We start from the raw sequence: 16,309 nt of genomic DNA on the forward strand, positions 1-16,309 counted from the left end.
TGAATCTATAACTAGTCACTTGAATTAATATAATAATGAATATGTTTTATAACTTTATGTTCATTTATCATATTACACTATCAATTTTCTAATTAATTATGGTTGGTTTGGGTTGGGCTTGCGGGTAGAAAGTTGAAAATCCGATGCCCGAACCGATTGTCATTGGATTTCATTGGTTTGGTTCGGTTCTTGCCCGAACTGAAAAAATATTCAACCCAAACACTATAGTTTGGTTCGAATTCTGGTTTGGTTCGGATTTACCCGAACCAATGAACACCCCTAAAAAAATAGAAACACATAAGTCCTTTCTGTCTATTTCATTCAAACGTTCGTTTATTATTGTATATGTGGCACTGAGTTGGCAATTCAACTTCATCTTCCTTATTTCAACAGATGAGTTGGCAATTGAATTTTATCTTCCTTAATTCTGACCCTTTAATGATTTTGTTTTACAGGTAAGTTTCTACAACAAAGCAAAGGATTGTCTTTATTTTGAGGCATAGATGTTAAGATCCATTCCAAATCTGCAAATATTAAAAGCCATTTAAAGTCTGCAAATAAGTTATAGATCTTAAGTCCAAATGAGAAAGCCATTCCAAGTCTGCAACATCATCACTCTCTATAATTAAAAATTGAAACTTTCATCAACAAAATCCATCATAAAGAACTAAACAATATAGTTTTGATTTTGTAAGATTTATATATACTGTCTGAAAATAAAAAATGCACTGGAACATTGAGGTCGGTGGTGGGTAAAGAACTGTAATCTTGTTGGAGAGAGAAATTGTTGTCAAATGTTAGAAATTTCATTGCTCTATTTGAGAGTGACACATAATCTTGTTCTTCTTCTTCCTTGTTTTGTTGTTCTTCATCAACGTGAGAGATTTCAAGGAGGCCGTCAAACGAAAAAATCGTTAGAGGTTGTTCCATTTGTTCCATTAAATCCTATAAACTCATCGATAATTGTTCGTTCTTCAGGCACAAAATGTTCGTATTGTTCATTGTTCATGCACAAAATGTTCGTCGGGTGGGTTCCACCGAATCACTACACTTTCCCTCTCCGTTAACAATGGTTACCAGAGAAAAGGTTGTGAAGTATCTATGCTGGTTACGAAGAATGAATATACCCAGCTTGACATTAACACAAACATGTTATGTGCATAAGATTAAAGCTTGAAGAATGAATATCTCCAGGTTGTTGCAACAATAGTATATGGAATGGGAATAAAATTACAGCTTGAAATTAACACAAACATGTTATGTGCATAAGATTACAGCTTGAAGTTCTCTAAAATTTTGTGTTGCAATATGAGTTTCTTGTTTCTCCATTGAAGTTCTTTGAAATTTTGGGTTGTAAAATGAGTTTTTTATTTCTTCAAAGAAAGATACGAATAACAACCCAGGTTTGATGAAGAAAATTAATAAAAATTGAAGCTTTAAAGAATGATTCACGAACAACCCAGAAATATTTTTAGCGACGGTTTTTTCCGTCATTAAAGTTGGTCTAAACACGTGTCACTCCACATCAGCACATTACAGTGTCATCTGGATGTTTTTTTCACTTTGACTAACGGACCCAGACGGAAGGACTAACGTGACACTGTTTTATTAGTTAAAGGATTTATTTGAACATTTTAAAAATTAAGGGACTAAATTGGACCCCGGGGTAAAGTTAAAGGACTAAAAAGAATATTTTGCCTTAAAAATACTCATGTGTTTTTTTTATCATGATAAATAAGTAAATAATGATTAAATACTTTATAAAAACAAAACCATATAATAATACAGTGTAGTGTCAAAAGAGAGTATAAGAATATCTTTTCTCTATTTTCATTTGAATATGAATATATCATGTTATTGAGAAGTATTAGATAAAATATGATTTTTTAGACAAAAATATAACATATAAAATAAGTGTATTATATTTTTAACAATCTAAATACATGATAATTTTGCTAACAAGCCAGGTAACCTTCGAGTTTAAGAGGTACAGATTTAAAGAGAGAGATGTTATCTCTTCTCTCTAGAAAATTTCCTCCAACTCTCTAGAGCTTGGTGGCTTCTTCTCACCTTTATGGTGGCCCTCTCTTTCCACCTTTATGTAGGCCACATCCCTCTATTTTGAGAGCACTTTCCTACTCATCCATCTTCTTTGTCATGTCCTCACCATAATCAAGTTTCTCAACAGACATTTTCTTTCTCCATCACTATCAACCGCCAAGTTTCCTTTCTTTTTTTGCGGCCGCCACCACCAAAAAATGACAAGTTAGTTATGAATTTTCTGCGCTTCTCAATCGCAACAATGGTGGATGCACCTCTCTTTCCGGTAGTTGCTCCTACACTTTTGTTGCCCGAATTTTTTTGTCCAACACCGAAGTCGTGATGGTTATATAGTATGAAAGTTCTAATAGAGATGCTTCATTTGAGTTTCTTATTTTATGTTCTGTGTTTTTGTTTTTTAGTGGTAAATGTTGCACTTTTGGTGTTTGACAAAATCTCTCAAAATAATTTTGTGTATTGTAGCATGTTTATGTGTGTCTATTGGCATTTCATAGTCATTGAGGAAGTTTATGAGTTCAACATCCATTCCATAACTATCTTTAATCATCTATTAATTTGTAAACACTAAAAAAGGTTGGACAATTTTGAGACCAAAGAAAGTCGAAATGTGCAAACACAAGTCAAAAAAATCATTCGTAATTGAATTTGGAAAGACAACGGAATCTCATTCCCACATTGCCATTGTTGATGTTTGCAAGATAGTTGATTGCTGGCTGAAATATTGTTGCTTTGATTTTATTGTGCCTTAACTTTTGAAAAATTTATGTATAATGTCTCTTGTGACTATGCAGTGTTTTTTCTTAGAAGTACTTCCAGGCTTTCTATAGAGTATGTTTCCTTTCAATTGACTCTAACATTTGTAATCCTTGTTAGTTTGTTGATTAATGAAGCTGAATTTTTCTACCAGAGAAAAATATATGATAATTTTATCATGACTTTATCTTATCATATTTCTATCCAATTTTATATTATGTTATTTTTATATTCTATATGGCCATCAAACGATGTTAGTGGTTTAAAATATCATTATAGTGGTATAAGTTTAAGCATACCAACCTAAAATATAATGTAGATTTTTCTCTAAGAAAAGGTGTGGTTTAATGAGACGTTGTGTGAGGAAATTAAAATTGATTGGTGATAGAGGTTGTTTGTATTACAACGGTAGATTTGAGCATATAATGCAGTGAAAATGAGGTCGACCTATAAGGTTAGCATTCTAATTCTCAATTTAGTATGATAATAAGATGAGTGAATGAAGTTTGAATTCAAATTGTATTTGAGAAATGATGTGTTTTTCTTTATATAATGGGACAATTATAACGTAACAACTTGTTAATTTCTAGGCACGGAATACGGAGATCTATCTGATGGATTTTGGATTTAGATCATCTGCACTCTAGATTAGGATAACATTTATGCTTCATGGGTGATACAATAGATCAGGGTGTCCTATGGATCGTAGACATATGGCCTTTTGATTTACGCAGTGTTGGAACTTAGAACCACAAGAATGATGAATAATTGAGTGTGGAGAGAGGTGGGATGGAGAGAGAGAGAGAGAGAGAGAGAGAGAGAGAGAGGAAGAGACGGGGAGAGAGAAAGAGAGAGTAATTGAGGGTGAAAATGATTAACAGTATCATTAATGAGATATCCAAAGGCTATATATACAAATACGTGACTTGAGGTACAATTAACAAAATAGAAAAACTAAAAACTAATTGTTGTAACTGATTACACCAAAGTTGTAACCGATTACTTAACGTTTCTGTTCCAGGGCTACAATTAGTAATCGGTTACACCAAAGCTATAACTGGTTATAGGAATCTGCAGTTGAAATCTTCAAAGGGGTGTAACTGTATATAACCATGCAGTATTTGGTTACAAGCACTAGAATTATCATTTTCATTTAACACACCATCTTAATTTAAGTGCTTCAAGTCTTTCATGCTCACATGCTTCTTCAATCTCTTTAACACTTCAAACGGCATTTATTCGGTTAACAAATCGGCCACATGGTATTCACTTATACAATATCCCAATCTAAACCTTCCTTCACTAACAAATTCTCTCAAGTAGTGAAATCCCATCTCAACATGCTTGTTTCTCCTAACTTGCAATGGGATTCTTAAAAAGGTTTATAGGAGAAACGTTATCAACCATGAGCGTTACAGTGTCACCCTATTTTTTGCCTAGCTCCTTCAACCACACGACTTGGCATGCACAGAACGAAGTTGTAACATACTCGACCCCATAAGAAGAGGGTGTCATTACTAGTTCTTATTTGAACACCATGAGATCGGTGTTTCTCCGAACATGAAGATGTATCAAGTTGTGGACTTTATGTCATTTTTATCGAAGTTGTAACATACTCGACCCCATAAGAAGAGAGTGTCATTTTTATCTCCGAGTAAATTGCACTTTTTGTCATTTTCTATTGCGGGAAACATGATTTTGCAACCAATAGATCCTTTGACGCAACTTAGAATCTTCTTGACTAAGTGAGACACCTTTGGTCTCTTCATGAATCTGCTTACAATATCGAAACTAAATGCCAAATCTGGTTGCATATTGCACAAGTAATTAACATCCTGCTCATATTCAAACTTCAACAACTATAACATTGGTTCAGTTGGAATAACGACAACATTACAATGCTCAATTTCCAATTTCTCAATGCTTAAAGAGTTGGTTTTAAGCAAATTAGATTTGCAGAATTTAACGTTACTTAAGATTGAAAACTTACTTCAAGGTAATAGGATGAGTCCAACAGATTTCAAACTAATTCATTATCCAAATGGATATGTTCTTAAACAATTAGGAAATTAACTTACTTTTTATGAAAGACATTATGATGTTCCAACCACGAAATCAAAAGTCTATAATCCGGTCAAAGCTCTTACATGTCTTTTACACTTTAATATTATATTTTTTGTAAAGTATCTTTAAATTGTCATTATTAACTTCTACTATATATTTCCATTGCGGTCATGACTTTCAACTTCTGTTGTCCATGTTTTAGATGAACAAAGACAAATATATGAAACAATTATGTCGGTTGTTAACAGTCAAAAGGGAGGAGTTTTATTCCTGCATGATTATGGAGGTACCACTAAGACATACTGTTAGAACAAGATTTGTTCTAATCAATATTCTTAGTTTTGATGATAACAAGGATATGAATTTTGTGTGAGATAATGTGGTACTCTAATACATTGCAATTTCCCTTTCAGGAATTATATAAAGAGTATGCACAAATCAGCGCTCAGAAGCTTTGTCTCAGAAGGTTCAGCATGCAACATCAGAACATGGTCTGGCAAGACATCAGAAGATGGTCAAGGCAAAATCAGAACATGGGTCTATGGAAGCATCAGAAGAACTTGAGATCAGAAGCAGAAGCACTGAATTTCTCATGGTATCACGCTCAGAAGCACTTCAAGGTCAGAAGACAAGAAGATGCTATGCACCAAGCTGTTTGACTCTGATGATATTCAAACGTTGTATACACAAACATCAGATCAGAAGAAAGTACAGGTGGCAGGCTACGCTGACTGACAAAAGGAACGTTGGAAGCTATTAAAGGCAACGTCAGTAGACACAGCGTGAACAAGGCTCGAGGTAGTTGACAAAAGCGTGAAACATTAAATGCAATGCTGTACGGAATACGCAAAGCATTAAATGCTCCCAACAGTCATCTTCTCAAGTGCCTATAAATATGAAGTTCTGATGAGAAACAAGGTTAACCAGTTCTTGACGATCTCTGTGAATATTAACTTGCTGAAACGCTGTTCAAATTAAAGCTCAGAAACTTCATCTTCATCAAAGCTCACTACATTGCTGTTGTAATATATTAGTGAGATTAAGCTTAAACGTTAAGAGAAATATCACTGTTGTGATTATAGCTTTTCAGAAGCATTTGTAAAACTCTTATTTGATTACATTAATTTGTAAGTAACTAGAGTGATCAAGTGTTGATCAGGATACTCTAGGAAGTCTTAGCTTGTGTCTAAGCAGTTGTATTTAGAGTGATCACGTGGTGGTCAGGATACTCTAAGAAAGTCTTAGCTTGTGTCTAAGCATTTGTTCCTAGAGTGATCAGGTTGTGATCAGGATACTCTAGAAGACTTAGTCGCGAACTAAGTGGAAAACCATTGTAATCTGTTGCGATTAGTGGATTAAATCCTCAGGTGAGGTAAATCACTCCGTGGGGGTGGACTGGAGTAGTTTAGTTAACAACGAACCAGGATAAAAATAACTGTGCAATTTGTTTTTATCATTCAAGTTTTTAAACTACACTTATTCAACCCCCCCCCCTTTCTAAGTGTTTTTCTATCCTTCACATACATGTGGATAACACTTGCAAGTTCTTTCTGTACTAAATTAGATGTATGTTTAACTGTTGCAACAACTGAATATCATCTCTTTTATTACCTGGGGTAGAACCGTAAATTCTATGTTCAAAATATTGGGTCCCAATTTTGGATAACTCAACTTGCAAGATTGAACACAATGATGATCTGACAGAACTTCTAAGACAAACAAAGTTGGTAATTTAGGACGAGACACCGATGACACACAAACATTATTTTGAAGCACTTGACAAAACTTTAAAGGATATCATGAGTAGTTATAGCAATTCTGATGAAGTTTTTGTGGGAAAGGATGTCGTATTTGGCGGTGATTTTAGACAGATTTTGCATGTTGTACCTGGAGGGATTCAATATGATATTGTACACTCTATAATAAACACATCGTATATATGGCCTCCTGTAAAGGTTTCGAATTTAACCAAGAACATGTGTCTACATAGTGGTTCGGGTGAAAAAGAAAAAAAATTGTAGACTTCTCGAATTAGTGAAGGTAAACTTTCATAATCAAATGATGATTACGTTGAAATTGACATACCCCGTGAGATTTTTAATCACAAATTTTAACGACTCTATTGTTGTCATTGTGAAAAGTACTTATCCAAATTTCATAGATAATTAGTGTTGAAGCAGGCATAGCGGCAAGCAACAAAAGATTTGGAAATATTTATTCGGGAATTATCATGTCCACAAAGATGGTGGAATGCCATTAAACAATTTATATGGTTTCGAACTTGGGTTTGAATAAGCAAAAGTGTAAAAAGATATAGACAGGAAAAAAAATAAAGACATTCTTAGAAGAGAAATAACTTATTAGGCATGCAAATATACTCACTCGTCACAAACTTAAACTTATTGACCAGTTATACTCAACCTACGATACTGTATATGTCATCACATATCTCTCACATCAGTGTCCATCTCTGAAGCACCTACGAGATCAACTCACAACCAAGGTTATCTCTAACGCAAAGCTACGAGAACATCCATATTATCGTGTCGGCGATCTCTCACGCGCCGCTCAGACACGAAAGCATTAAGTACAGATACAAACAGTGAATGTTAGCTCTAAATCCATCTTTAGAGTTCAGAAAATAACAGATAATCATCCTAGATAAAGATTCAAGCAGTTTATCTCTAAAGCAACCTAAATCCCTAGCACAAAGCAAAAATCCAGGACAACAATCAACATGGATTTGTAAAGCAAGTTTTATATAACACCATGGGCGATAAATATACATAAGATTCGAGTAAATATACAAACAAAACCTAACACTAAAGAAATACACAATGAAGAGAAGAGATAAACCAAACATCTCGTGGGTTGTCCGCTCCGATTAATGAGAAATCCACCTCCGATCATTCAAGTGCACGATCCAGTGTTGTTTTCTAAGCTAATCCTAATCTAATAATTAAGGTTTGATGAGTTGGGAACATATACCCCAAACATAACCCTAAATGTTTCAAATGAAAGAAATATAAAGAGAAATTCACGCAGGCTCGCTAAGCGGGCTAGGCGCGCTAAGCGGACTGCACTTATTACACAAAATATCTACAACAGTAAAGGTAATCTCGCTTAGCGAGATGGCTTCGCTAAACGGACACAAAATTTTGGTTCGCTTCTGTTTTGCGTTGTAAGAAGCGCGTTTGAAGCTGGCTTATGAATTTGAGATTTTCATTAAGCGCGCTGGAAGGCCGCTTAGCGGGCTTCCTGCATTATTTGTCTTATTTAGCTCCAAAACCGCGTAATTGAAGCCGTGCATTCGACACTTTATTCCTCGAGGCTCCGATAAGCATAAATACATATAAAACAAAAGGAAAACTATAAAACTGTACACAAAATGAATCAAAGCTCAAATATACACATGTTTACACAAAATGAATCAAAAACCAAAAGATTAAAATCGATAAGTGCTACAAATATATTGGTTGTATCTAGATATAAAGAAGGATTAGATATGTACGTGGCCTCCTAAATATATTAAATTTTGTTTTTAGTCTCTCAAATATTTATTGCAAAGAATGAATCTTTAAAAATATTTCATCCACACTTTTGGGTCCTTCCCACAACCTAGCGACAATTTTTACAACTTAACGACATAATTTGCAACAATTCTAACAAAATAATTTATTACTTAGCGATTGAATTAACAGTAATTTTAACGATAATTTTATAAATAATAAAAATTAAAATTATTGATGAAAAATTTTAGAAGAATATTTTTTAAAAGAAATATTTTTAAAAATTAAAAACAAAATTTGAGATATTAAATTATAAATCCAAAAAAAAAATGTTGATCACATTATTTAAAAAGTAACAAAATTGAGCATCTAAAAAATTTACTAAAATTGGTTATTGAAAATAAGACAAGTGAGGTAGTATATAGTAAAAGAGAAGCTAGATCCGCGCGTGAAGTTAATATCACTATATATGTAGTTGTTGATGTAATGATGCTCCATTCCATCCACCGGAGAGAGTGAAGTTGCAACAACAACTAAAATCCGAGTTGAGTTCGGAACCGAAACTAGAATCACCATTTTCTTTCTCTTCACCCTTTCTTTTCGGCGATTCTCTCCGATCCAATCCATAGATTCACCATTAGCAACAACGAGATCGAGATCCATGTTGTTCGCATCTTCACTCCTAATTTTACCTTTATTCTTAATATTTATATCTTCCATTCTATTTACCTCTTTCGCATCCATTCATATCTATAATCATGAACCGTTTCAAGATGTCGGTAATGCTTTTCTCCTCTCCGGTGGCAGCGAAGGCATCGCCGCCTCACTCACCGCCACTACACATCCCGATTCCATCCACGATGGACGTTCTTACATTCGGTATTATCTCTTTCTCTCTGCTTCATTGCAATTAATTAATAATGTAATGTAAGAGTCTTTGTTTCATGGAAAAAACTCTGTCTGTACTGTGCATTGATTGATTTGTACTTTGAGTTACTTTACTTGTGAATGATTTAGATGAACTCGTGATTTTGTTAGTAAGAAGGATTTCAAGATTTACAATTTAGATAGAAGCATGGTCCTGGATTGAACATTATCCTCACTTAATGGGATAAGGCTTGGTTGGTGTTGTTGATGAGTGATATAAAGTGATTGGGGAAAATGAGTGCTGACTTTTATGTGGCTCGGGAAGAAATAGAAGGAATGTAAATGATTGAATTCAAGCTGGGTGGCTGAAATGGAGGAGGATTTCAGGGGTTCTATGTGACTCAAAGGTATCGTTCAAGCTGAAGGGAAAACCTTTGATGTTGTACGGGACAAAATGTAGGGCGGTTAAGAATGAACACGAGAATAAAGTAAGTGTAGACATGATAAGATAAGAAATGAAAATATTAGAAAGAGTGTTGGGGTAACACCTATAATAGAGAAGTTGGTGGAAAATAGACTTAAATAGTTTGTGCATGTAGAGAGAAGACCTGTAGATTCTGTGATAAGGAGAGTGGATTAGATGGAGAGAAGACAAACAACTAAAGGGAGAGGAAGACCTAAAAAACCATAAGAGAAATTATTAAGAAAACAATTAGAAGGAGAGGAAGACCTAAAAAATCGTAAGAGGAGTTATTAAGAAAAATCTGGAGGTTAATGATTTGAATAAAAGCATGGTTATGAATAGAACATTGTGACGCAAGTTGATCCATGAGCCGACCCCACTTAGTGGGATAATGCTTGGTTGTTGTTGTTTTTGTTTGGGCAAGTTCAATGTAACATTTCTCTGCTAGGAACTGCAAAAAATTGATGGCCAGGGGACTTCGATATTATATTGCCCAATACGTTCACGGATAATTTTACTAATTTCATCTGCACGAAAAATTACCATGAATATTTGTGAATTAGATTCTTTTTTGAAGAAAAAACAAAAATAAGGCCGCCTGCCTATACTCTCTATTCTAGTAGAACAACTAATCTAATCGTAGAACAACTAATCTAATCAGTTATTTTTTTGTTTTATCGCCCCAAACATACCAATATTAGCACCGATCGTACGTAAATGTAACTCATTGTTTAAACAACTATTCAGAGTTCCCAGAGCTCCTTCTAAATCAAAATAAAACTAAATGCGTGTTTGAATTTTGTATTCTTTACATTTGGTTATGTGGCAAAGTGAGAAGTTCTGTCCCTTGTTTGCTTTAAGTAACATTACTAGTTGTTTCGTCGTCTGATGTCTGAACTAAGTAACTTACCTTATCTATTGTATAACTGTATAAGTTAGAATGTTAGAGTCATTTATGAATGATGCTGCGAAGTGCCAATATAAGATGAGCTGGTAGTTAGATTAACTGTGTTGGTGATTCCATCACTTGCTTGTTTTTGTTGAAATGGTGTTGCAATCTTTAGGTACCACCGGATGGGACTGATGTAGTATGATAGAAAACATGTGTCTTATATATGCTTTGAAATGTTAGAAATTGCATATGGATTTATTTTTATGAATGGTAAACTAAATATTAGTAGATAGTATTATGTTAGGCGTCGTACTTGCTAAAAGTACAATACGTGACTACCCCTTGTGTTGTAGGGTTTGTAGGACTGCCTAGGTTTTTAGAGTTATTGTGGTGTTAGAACAAGCTTACGCAGTGAGGTGAGAAGCTCTGTATACTTGTGTTTATGGCTGAAAAAATGAATGTCCCCTCAACCTTGAGGTTGAGGTATTTATAGGAATCTCTTGGGTCGGAATCTTAGGCTCCAAAAGAGTAATACCCACTCTCAAGAGCGTGAGATCATGTGGGTAGTCAACTCCCCTATTATTCACGAGAACATGGTTTCCCCCTTTTAACTTCCTTTCCTGTACCATTATGGATAGAGACGCATCACCCCACGTTTTCATAGAAGGCGAGTGATATTGGAAATGGGCGCCACAACTAAACAACAGATGCTCGTTCCAATAAATGGACGACTAGGAAGCTGACAGAGGCAATATATTACGTCGCATTTCCTTATTAAATTTCCTACGCCGCCTCTTGTTGAAATGGTGTTGCAATTTTTACTCTTGTGGTGTTGCAATTTTTATGTACCACGGGATGAGGCTGATGTAGTATGATAGAAAATGTGTCTTTTGTGTGCTTTGAAATGTTAGAAATTGCGTATGAATTTTTATTTTTTGAATGGTAAACTAAATTTTAGTATTGTTAGTATTATGTTAGGCGTGAAATCGAACTTTCTCCCTCCTTATCACCCCACTCTTTATCTCCCTAATCCCAACCAGAAAACCAACCTTATATGTTTTATCTCCTTACATATGGATTTATATAATTCATATCTCTTATTTTCTTATCTTGTATTTGAAATATTTGTTAAACATAACAAAAAACACTGACTTTTTTTTTCTTATGGGTGATAGATTTGAGAATATAACCTTTAGGAGAAGAAAATATGAAGCCAAGGCGCGTGGTACAGTGCCAGTACACATTATTATTTTTGAGGCTGCTGACCGTGATGATATAGGCGGTTCTGTTTATGGCGGACAACGAGCAATCTGTTGCACCCGTGATTTAGCAAAGATGGGAGGTTGTAAGCAAGGAGAGGTTATCAGGAGAGCTTCTGCAACGGATATTAATTGGCCAGTCATTGTAGATGTTTATTTCAAGGGGAAATCCCGAATCGCTAGTTTAGATTCTAAAGAAGTTCCTATCACAAAGACTGGAATGTATAATTTGTTTTTTGTAGCTTGTGACCCCAAGCTCAAGGAAATTGTAATGACTGGGAAGACAATCTGGAAAAACCCTGATGGGTTCTTACCTGGTAGAATGGCTCCATTAAAGAAGTTCTATGTATATATGGCACTGGCTTATATCTTTCTTGGCCTTATTTGGCTCCTTCAGTATGTGAGGTTTTGGGATGATGTACTGCAACTTCAGCACTGTATCTCAGCTGTCATTGGTCTTGGATTGTTTGAGATGATTCTCTGGTATTCTGACTACGCCAATTTCAACAATACTGGAGTCAGGCCTATTATGGTCACAACATGGGTTGTTACAATTGGGGCTATAAGAAAAACGATAGCAAGGCTTCTCATTCTCTCTGTTTCCATGGGTTATGGTGTTGTGCGACCCACTCTTGGCGGTCTTACATCAAAGGTCCTTTTACTTGGAATAACTTACTTGCTTGCATCAGAGTTGCTGAATATTACTGAATATGTGGGGACCATTAATGATGTATCAGGAAGGGCAAGGCTCATTCTAGTTCTTCCTGATGCTTTCTTGGATGCATTTTTGATTTTATGGATTTTTACTTCTCTGTCAAAAACACTGGAACAGTTACAGGTATCCTTTCCTCCATTTGCTATTATTTTACAGCACCCTGCCTCTTAATTTTTCTGTTTGGGATTTTAGGCTATCATATTTTTCCAATACTTTTTGGCTTTCTTTTTGTATCTTCCTTGTCAGGCAAAACGGAGTTCTGTTAAGTTGGATATATACAGGAAATTCTCAAATGCACTACTAGTAACGGTGATCTCCTCAGTTGTTTGGATAGGTTATGAGGTAAGGCTTATAATCAATTTATTTATCTTCTGTCTGTAATATAACATGGACATGGACTTCTTGTAGTTAATAACTGTTATATCTCAAGAAAAAACTAATATGCCTGTTACACTGTTATAGTACGCTGCTGCAGTAGAAAAGAAACCCAATAAGTAGTCTGATCCTGATTTTAATTTACTTGCTCTTTTCAAGCTTTCTTTATTTTCCATCCATATTACCTTTGCATGTAGGCACTGGACCTATTCCTTTGTATTTCCTATTTCTTACAAGTGGTCAAGTAATGGTCTGGTAAAAATATAGTAATGTGATTCATTTGGAGAAGAGAGAAACGAATGAGGATAACTTGCAAGAAGGAACCAAAATACCTTAAAACACATCCAGTGTCAATGTATAGGTGTATGTGTCCCAGCTAAGGACCCTTGCCTCTGAAATAGGCATGTCTTTGCCCTAGCTCCCTCATGTGTGGAAACTGGCTACTCCTTTAGAGTTTATCTATGCTGTTTTGCCTGCAGGGTAGAAATACTAGCATTTGAGATTAACATTGAGAAAGCTTAACTTGTAAAATGGAACTTATTATTATCTGTTACTTTTTCTTTGATTAATATCAAGTGCATATGCGAGAAGAAGACTAAGAGGCTTCTGATTATAAAAGGAAGAGGAAGACCTGCGAAAATAATAAGAAAATCAATGGTTTTACAAAAAATTGATTTTTGATAGAGGTCAATGGTACTGATCCATGTAGCTGACCTACCTATTGGAATAAGGCTTGTTATTGTTACATTCAAATATCAAGAAACAAATTATTAATAAAGAAGAGGCGGTCAAAACCGTTGACAAGGAATCCCCAACAAATTAGAACTAAATGTGTACCACTAAACCTACCAGCCAATTGAACAAGATGAAATTGCATGAACAGAGGAGCACACAAAAAGTGCACATGCATTAAAAATAAAGTTGATCCAGTGGGTCATGAATCAAGTAACGACTAAGTTGGATTCTTCACTTTAGGGATACATTTGAAAGAAACATTCCAGAGATGTTTCTATCTCTGGTTTTAATTGTGTTTGACTTATATGAAACTTATCTCTATTTCAAATAAACTACTGAAATGCAGTTTTCTTATGCAATTATACTGTCATCATGTAGCATTCTTCAAAAAAGAATTATCTGGGCCACCATCAGCATGTGTTAATTTTGCTTTTACAGGTTTATTTCAAAGCAACAGATCCATTTAATGAACGCTGGCAGACTGCTTGGATCATCACTGCATTCTGGGATGTTCTTGCATTTGCACTACTCTGTGTAATATGTTATCTCTGGGCGCCTTCCCAGAGCTCTCAAAGGTACATTATATTTTTCAAGTCCTCAATATAACTTTTCCTTCCAACATCTATTACTGGTTAAGTTTCAATTTTGAAATGATTCATTAGATGAATCTCATCAATAAATAAGCTTCAAACTTTTGAAATTTATGACTCATCAATGGGACTATTGAGAGGAAGCCTTAGATTGTTATGCAAAGTTATGCCCACAGCGCACTCTATATACTTATGCTATGCTAAAGTTATGCCCACAGGGCACTTTATACTTATGCTATGCTAAAGTTGTTTGGCTAATCGTAGACTTGTAGTAGGGAAAGGGTAAAATAAAGCAAAAAAACAGCATGTTCTTTCATGATGTAACATGTGACTGAGATGTTTTCTAGTAGAGTAACTTATTGTTTTATTTGCCTCTGCAAACTACATAGGTATGCATACTCAGAGGAAGTGGGAGAAGAATCTGATGATGAAGAAGCTCTGTCTCTAACTAAGGGAAAGCAAGAAGGTCAAGGAGAAATAAGTTTGGTCAGGCAAGAGAAGAATGCCCGAAATGATGCATCTTCTGATGAAGACGACGAATCAGATGAGGATAAAAGGGAGTGAGCTTTTAACAGAATTCTTTTACCACGTTTGTACTGTTTTCCCTGCTGGGCTTTTAAGTCACAAGACTTCTGCCCCAATCCTCGGCCAGAGCTGTTGTAAAATTTTGTTCATTTGTACTGAAACGTAGGTGCTTCATATTCTTTGACCCAAATTTGTTTTTTAACATGTATGTAATTAATGTATAACAAGTGTTACCTGTGTTGATGCTCAAATTTGCTGATTCTATTTTGCCCTTGCATATTAGGAAAGCTTCTCAATATTTGAATTAACATGTATGTAATGAGAAAGTTTGATTAAAAAACTACAACCCGCATTACTGCTAAACTTAATAATGAATCTGACTCTAAGTGGGCCTTGACACCTTGTTATGAATATGCTAGTGGGGTTGTGAGGGTTAGATTGTTTGTTGGGGCTGCCTGCTCTTTTCACCTTATGTTATTATGTGTGCATCTCACAGCCTAAAAAAATTCAAAACCTCACACTCTCGAAAATTTAAAAATGTTCTTTATGCGTCTGGAGATGCATCTTCGGACGCACCTAAAATTATACTAGAATACGTTATTTTGATATTCAGTCCATTTTGTTAATTTTTTCTCGGAAATACATCTCTGGACACAAAATTTTACAAAAATGTGTTGTTATGAGATCCACTCTATTTTGCTAAAAAAATAAAATTGTCTAAAATTGTTTGGAGATCTTGATACACTCAAAATTTTGCAAAATAATGGTGTGTCAACAATTTGAGTTGAAATATGTGTAAAAAAGATGCATCCAAATGTGTATTTCTGAACGTTAAAGTTATAATTTCTCACGGTGATGGACGGACACATATAAGGGTGGAAAAGTAACCCTTTGGTTGTTTGTTTTTTACATGAAATATTTGTATGGACAATCCGCTCTTAACTAGATATGACAAGCTTATTCATTTTGTATTTTGTAGAAATTCTTATATTTTACTCGGAAGTTTGGATTGGAAGATTTTGAAAAAAAATAAATAAAAGAGTGAATTTGTTTTAGGGATTTAGATAGAGAGAATTGTATTCATAGTATAAAATCTTTCTAATTTGAAGAAACTCAAATTATATTTGAAGGAGGGTTTGATAAATTTTTAAATTATAGTTTTTTTTTTTTTTTGACAAAACCAAACTCAATGCATTTCATTAATCAAATGTTGTTCAATACAAGGAGGAATCAAATGAATGAAACTACGCCTAGACCAAAAATTGGCCGCCTTCGCAAGGGAATGAGCAACCAAATTCGCTTGGCGTTTGATAAACTTCACCTCGAAGTTGGGAAACGCTTGTAACAAGCTAGTAATATTATGAAAAATTAAAAATATATTAATAATAAATATTATTTTTTCTATTATATACAAAATTATTCTTTTAAATTTTTTATTTTTTATTTTTTTCTGTCTTCTAATCCGCTTTCCTTGAAGTTCTCTCTTTTCCTCTCATCCTAA

General features: G+C 34.6%; 1 protein-coding gene across 1 annotated transcript; it reads left to right on the forward strand.

Moving 5' to 3' along the window:
* Window positions 1-8,843: 8,843 nt before the first annotated feature.
* Window positions 8,844-15,059, forward strand: LOC131634326 (uncharacterized). Its single transcript, XM_058904984.1, has 5 exons — window positions 8,844-9,266; window positions 11,785-12,706; window positions 12,830-12,925; window positions 14,132-14,268; window positions 14,673-15,059. Exons 1-5 carry the CDS (start codon window positions 9,049-9,051, stop codon window positions 14,845-14,847), a joined length of 1,548 nt encoding a protein of 515 aa, XP_058760967.1. The 5' UTR covers window positions 8,844-9,048; the 3' UTR covers window positions 14,848-15,059.
* The last annotated feature ends 1,250 nt before the right edge of the window (window positions 15,060-16,309 follow it).

This window comes from Vicia villosa, unplaced genomic scaffold, assembly GCF_029867415.1.
Source record: "Vicia villosa cultivar HV-30 ecotype Madison, WI unplaced genomic scaffold, Vvil1.0 ctg.001280F_1_1, whole genome shotgun sequence".
Lineage (NCBI taxonomy): Eukaryota > Viridiplantae > Streptophyta > Magnoliopsida > Fabales > Fabaceae > Vicia > Vicia villosa.

What these genes read in the sequence shown, in the direction of transcription:
- LOC131634326 (XM_058904984.1), top strand. Translation starts at nt 9,049, where the DNA reads ATGTTGTTCGCATCTTCACTCCTAATTTTACCTTTATTCTTAATATTT. An exon ending in GATGGACGTTCTTACATTCG is followed by an intron (nt 9,267 to 11,784) that starts GTATTATCTCTT and finishes TATGGGTGATAG; the next exon opens with ATTTGAGAATATAACCTTTA. An exon ending in AAACACTGGAACAGTTACAG is followed by an intron (nt 12,707 to 12,829) that starts GTATCCTTTCCT and finishes CTTCCTTGTCAG; the next exon opens with GCAAAACGGAGTTCTGTTAA.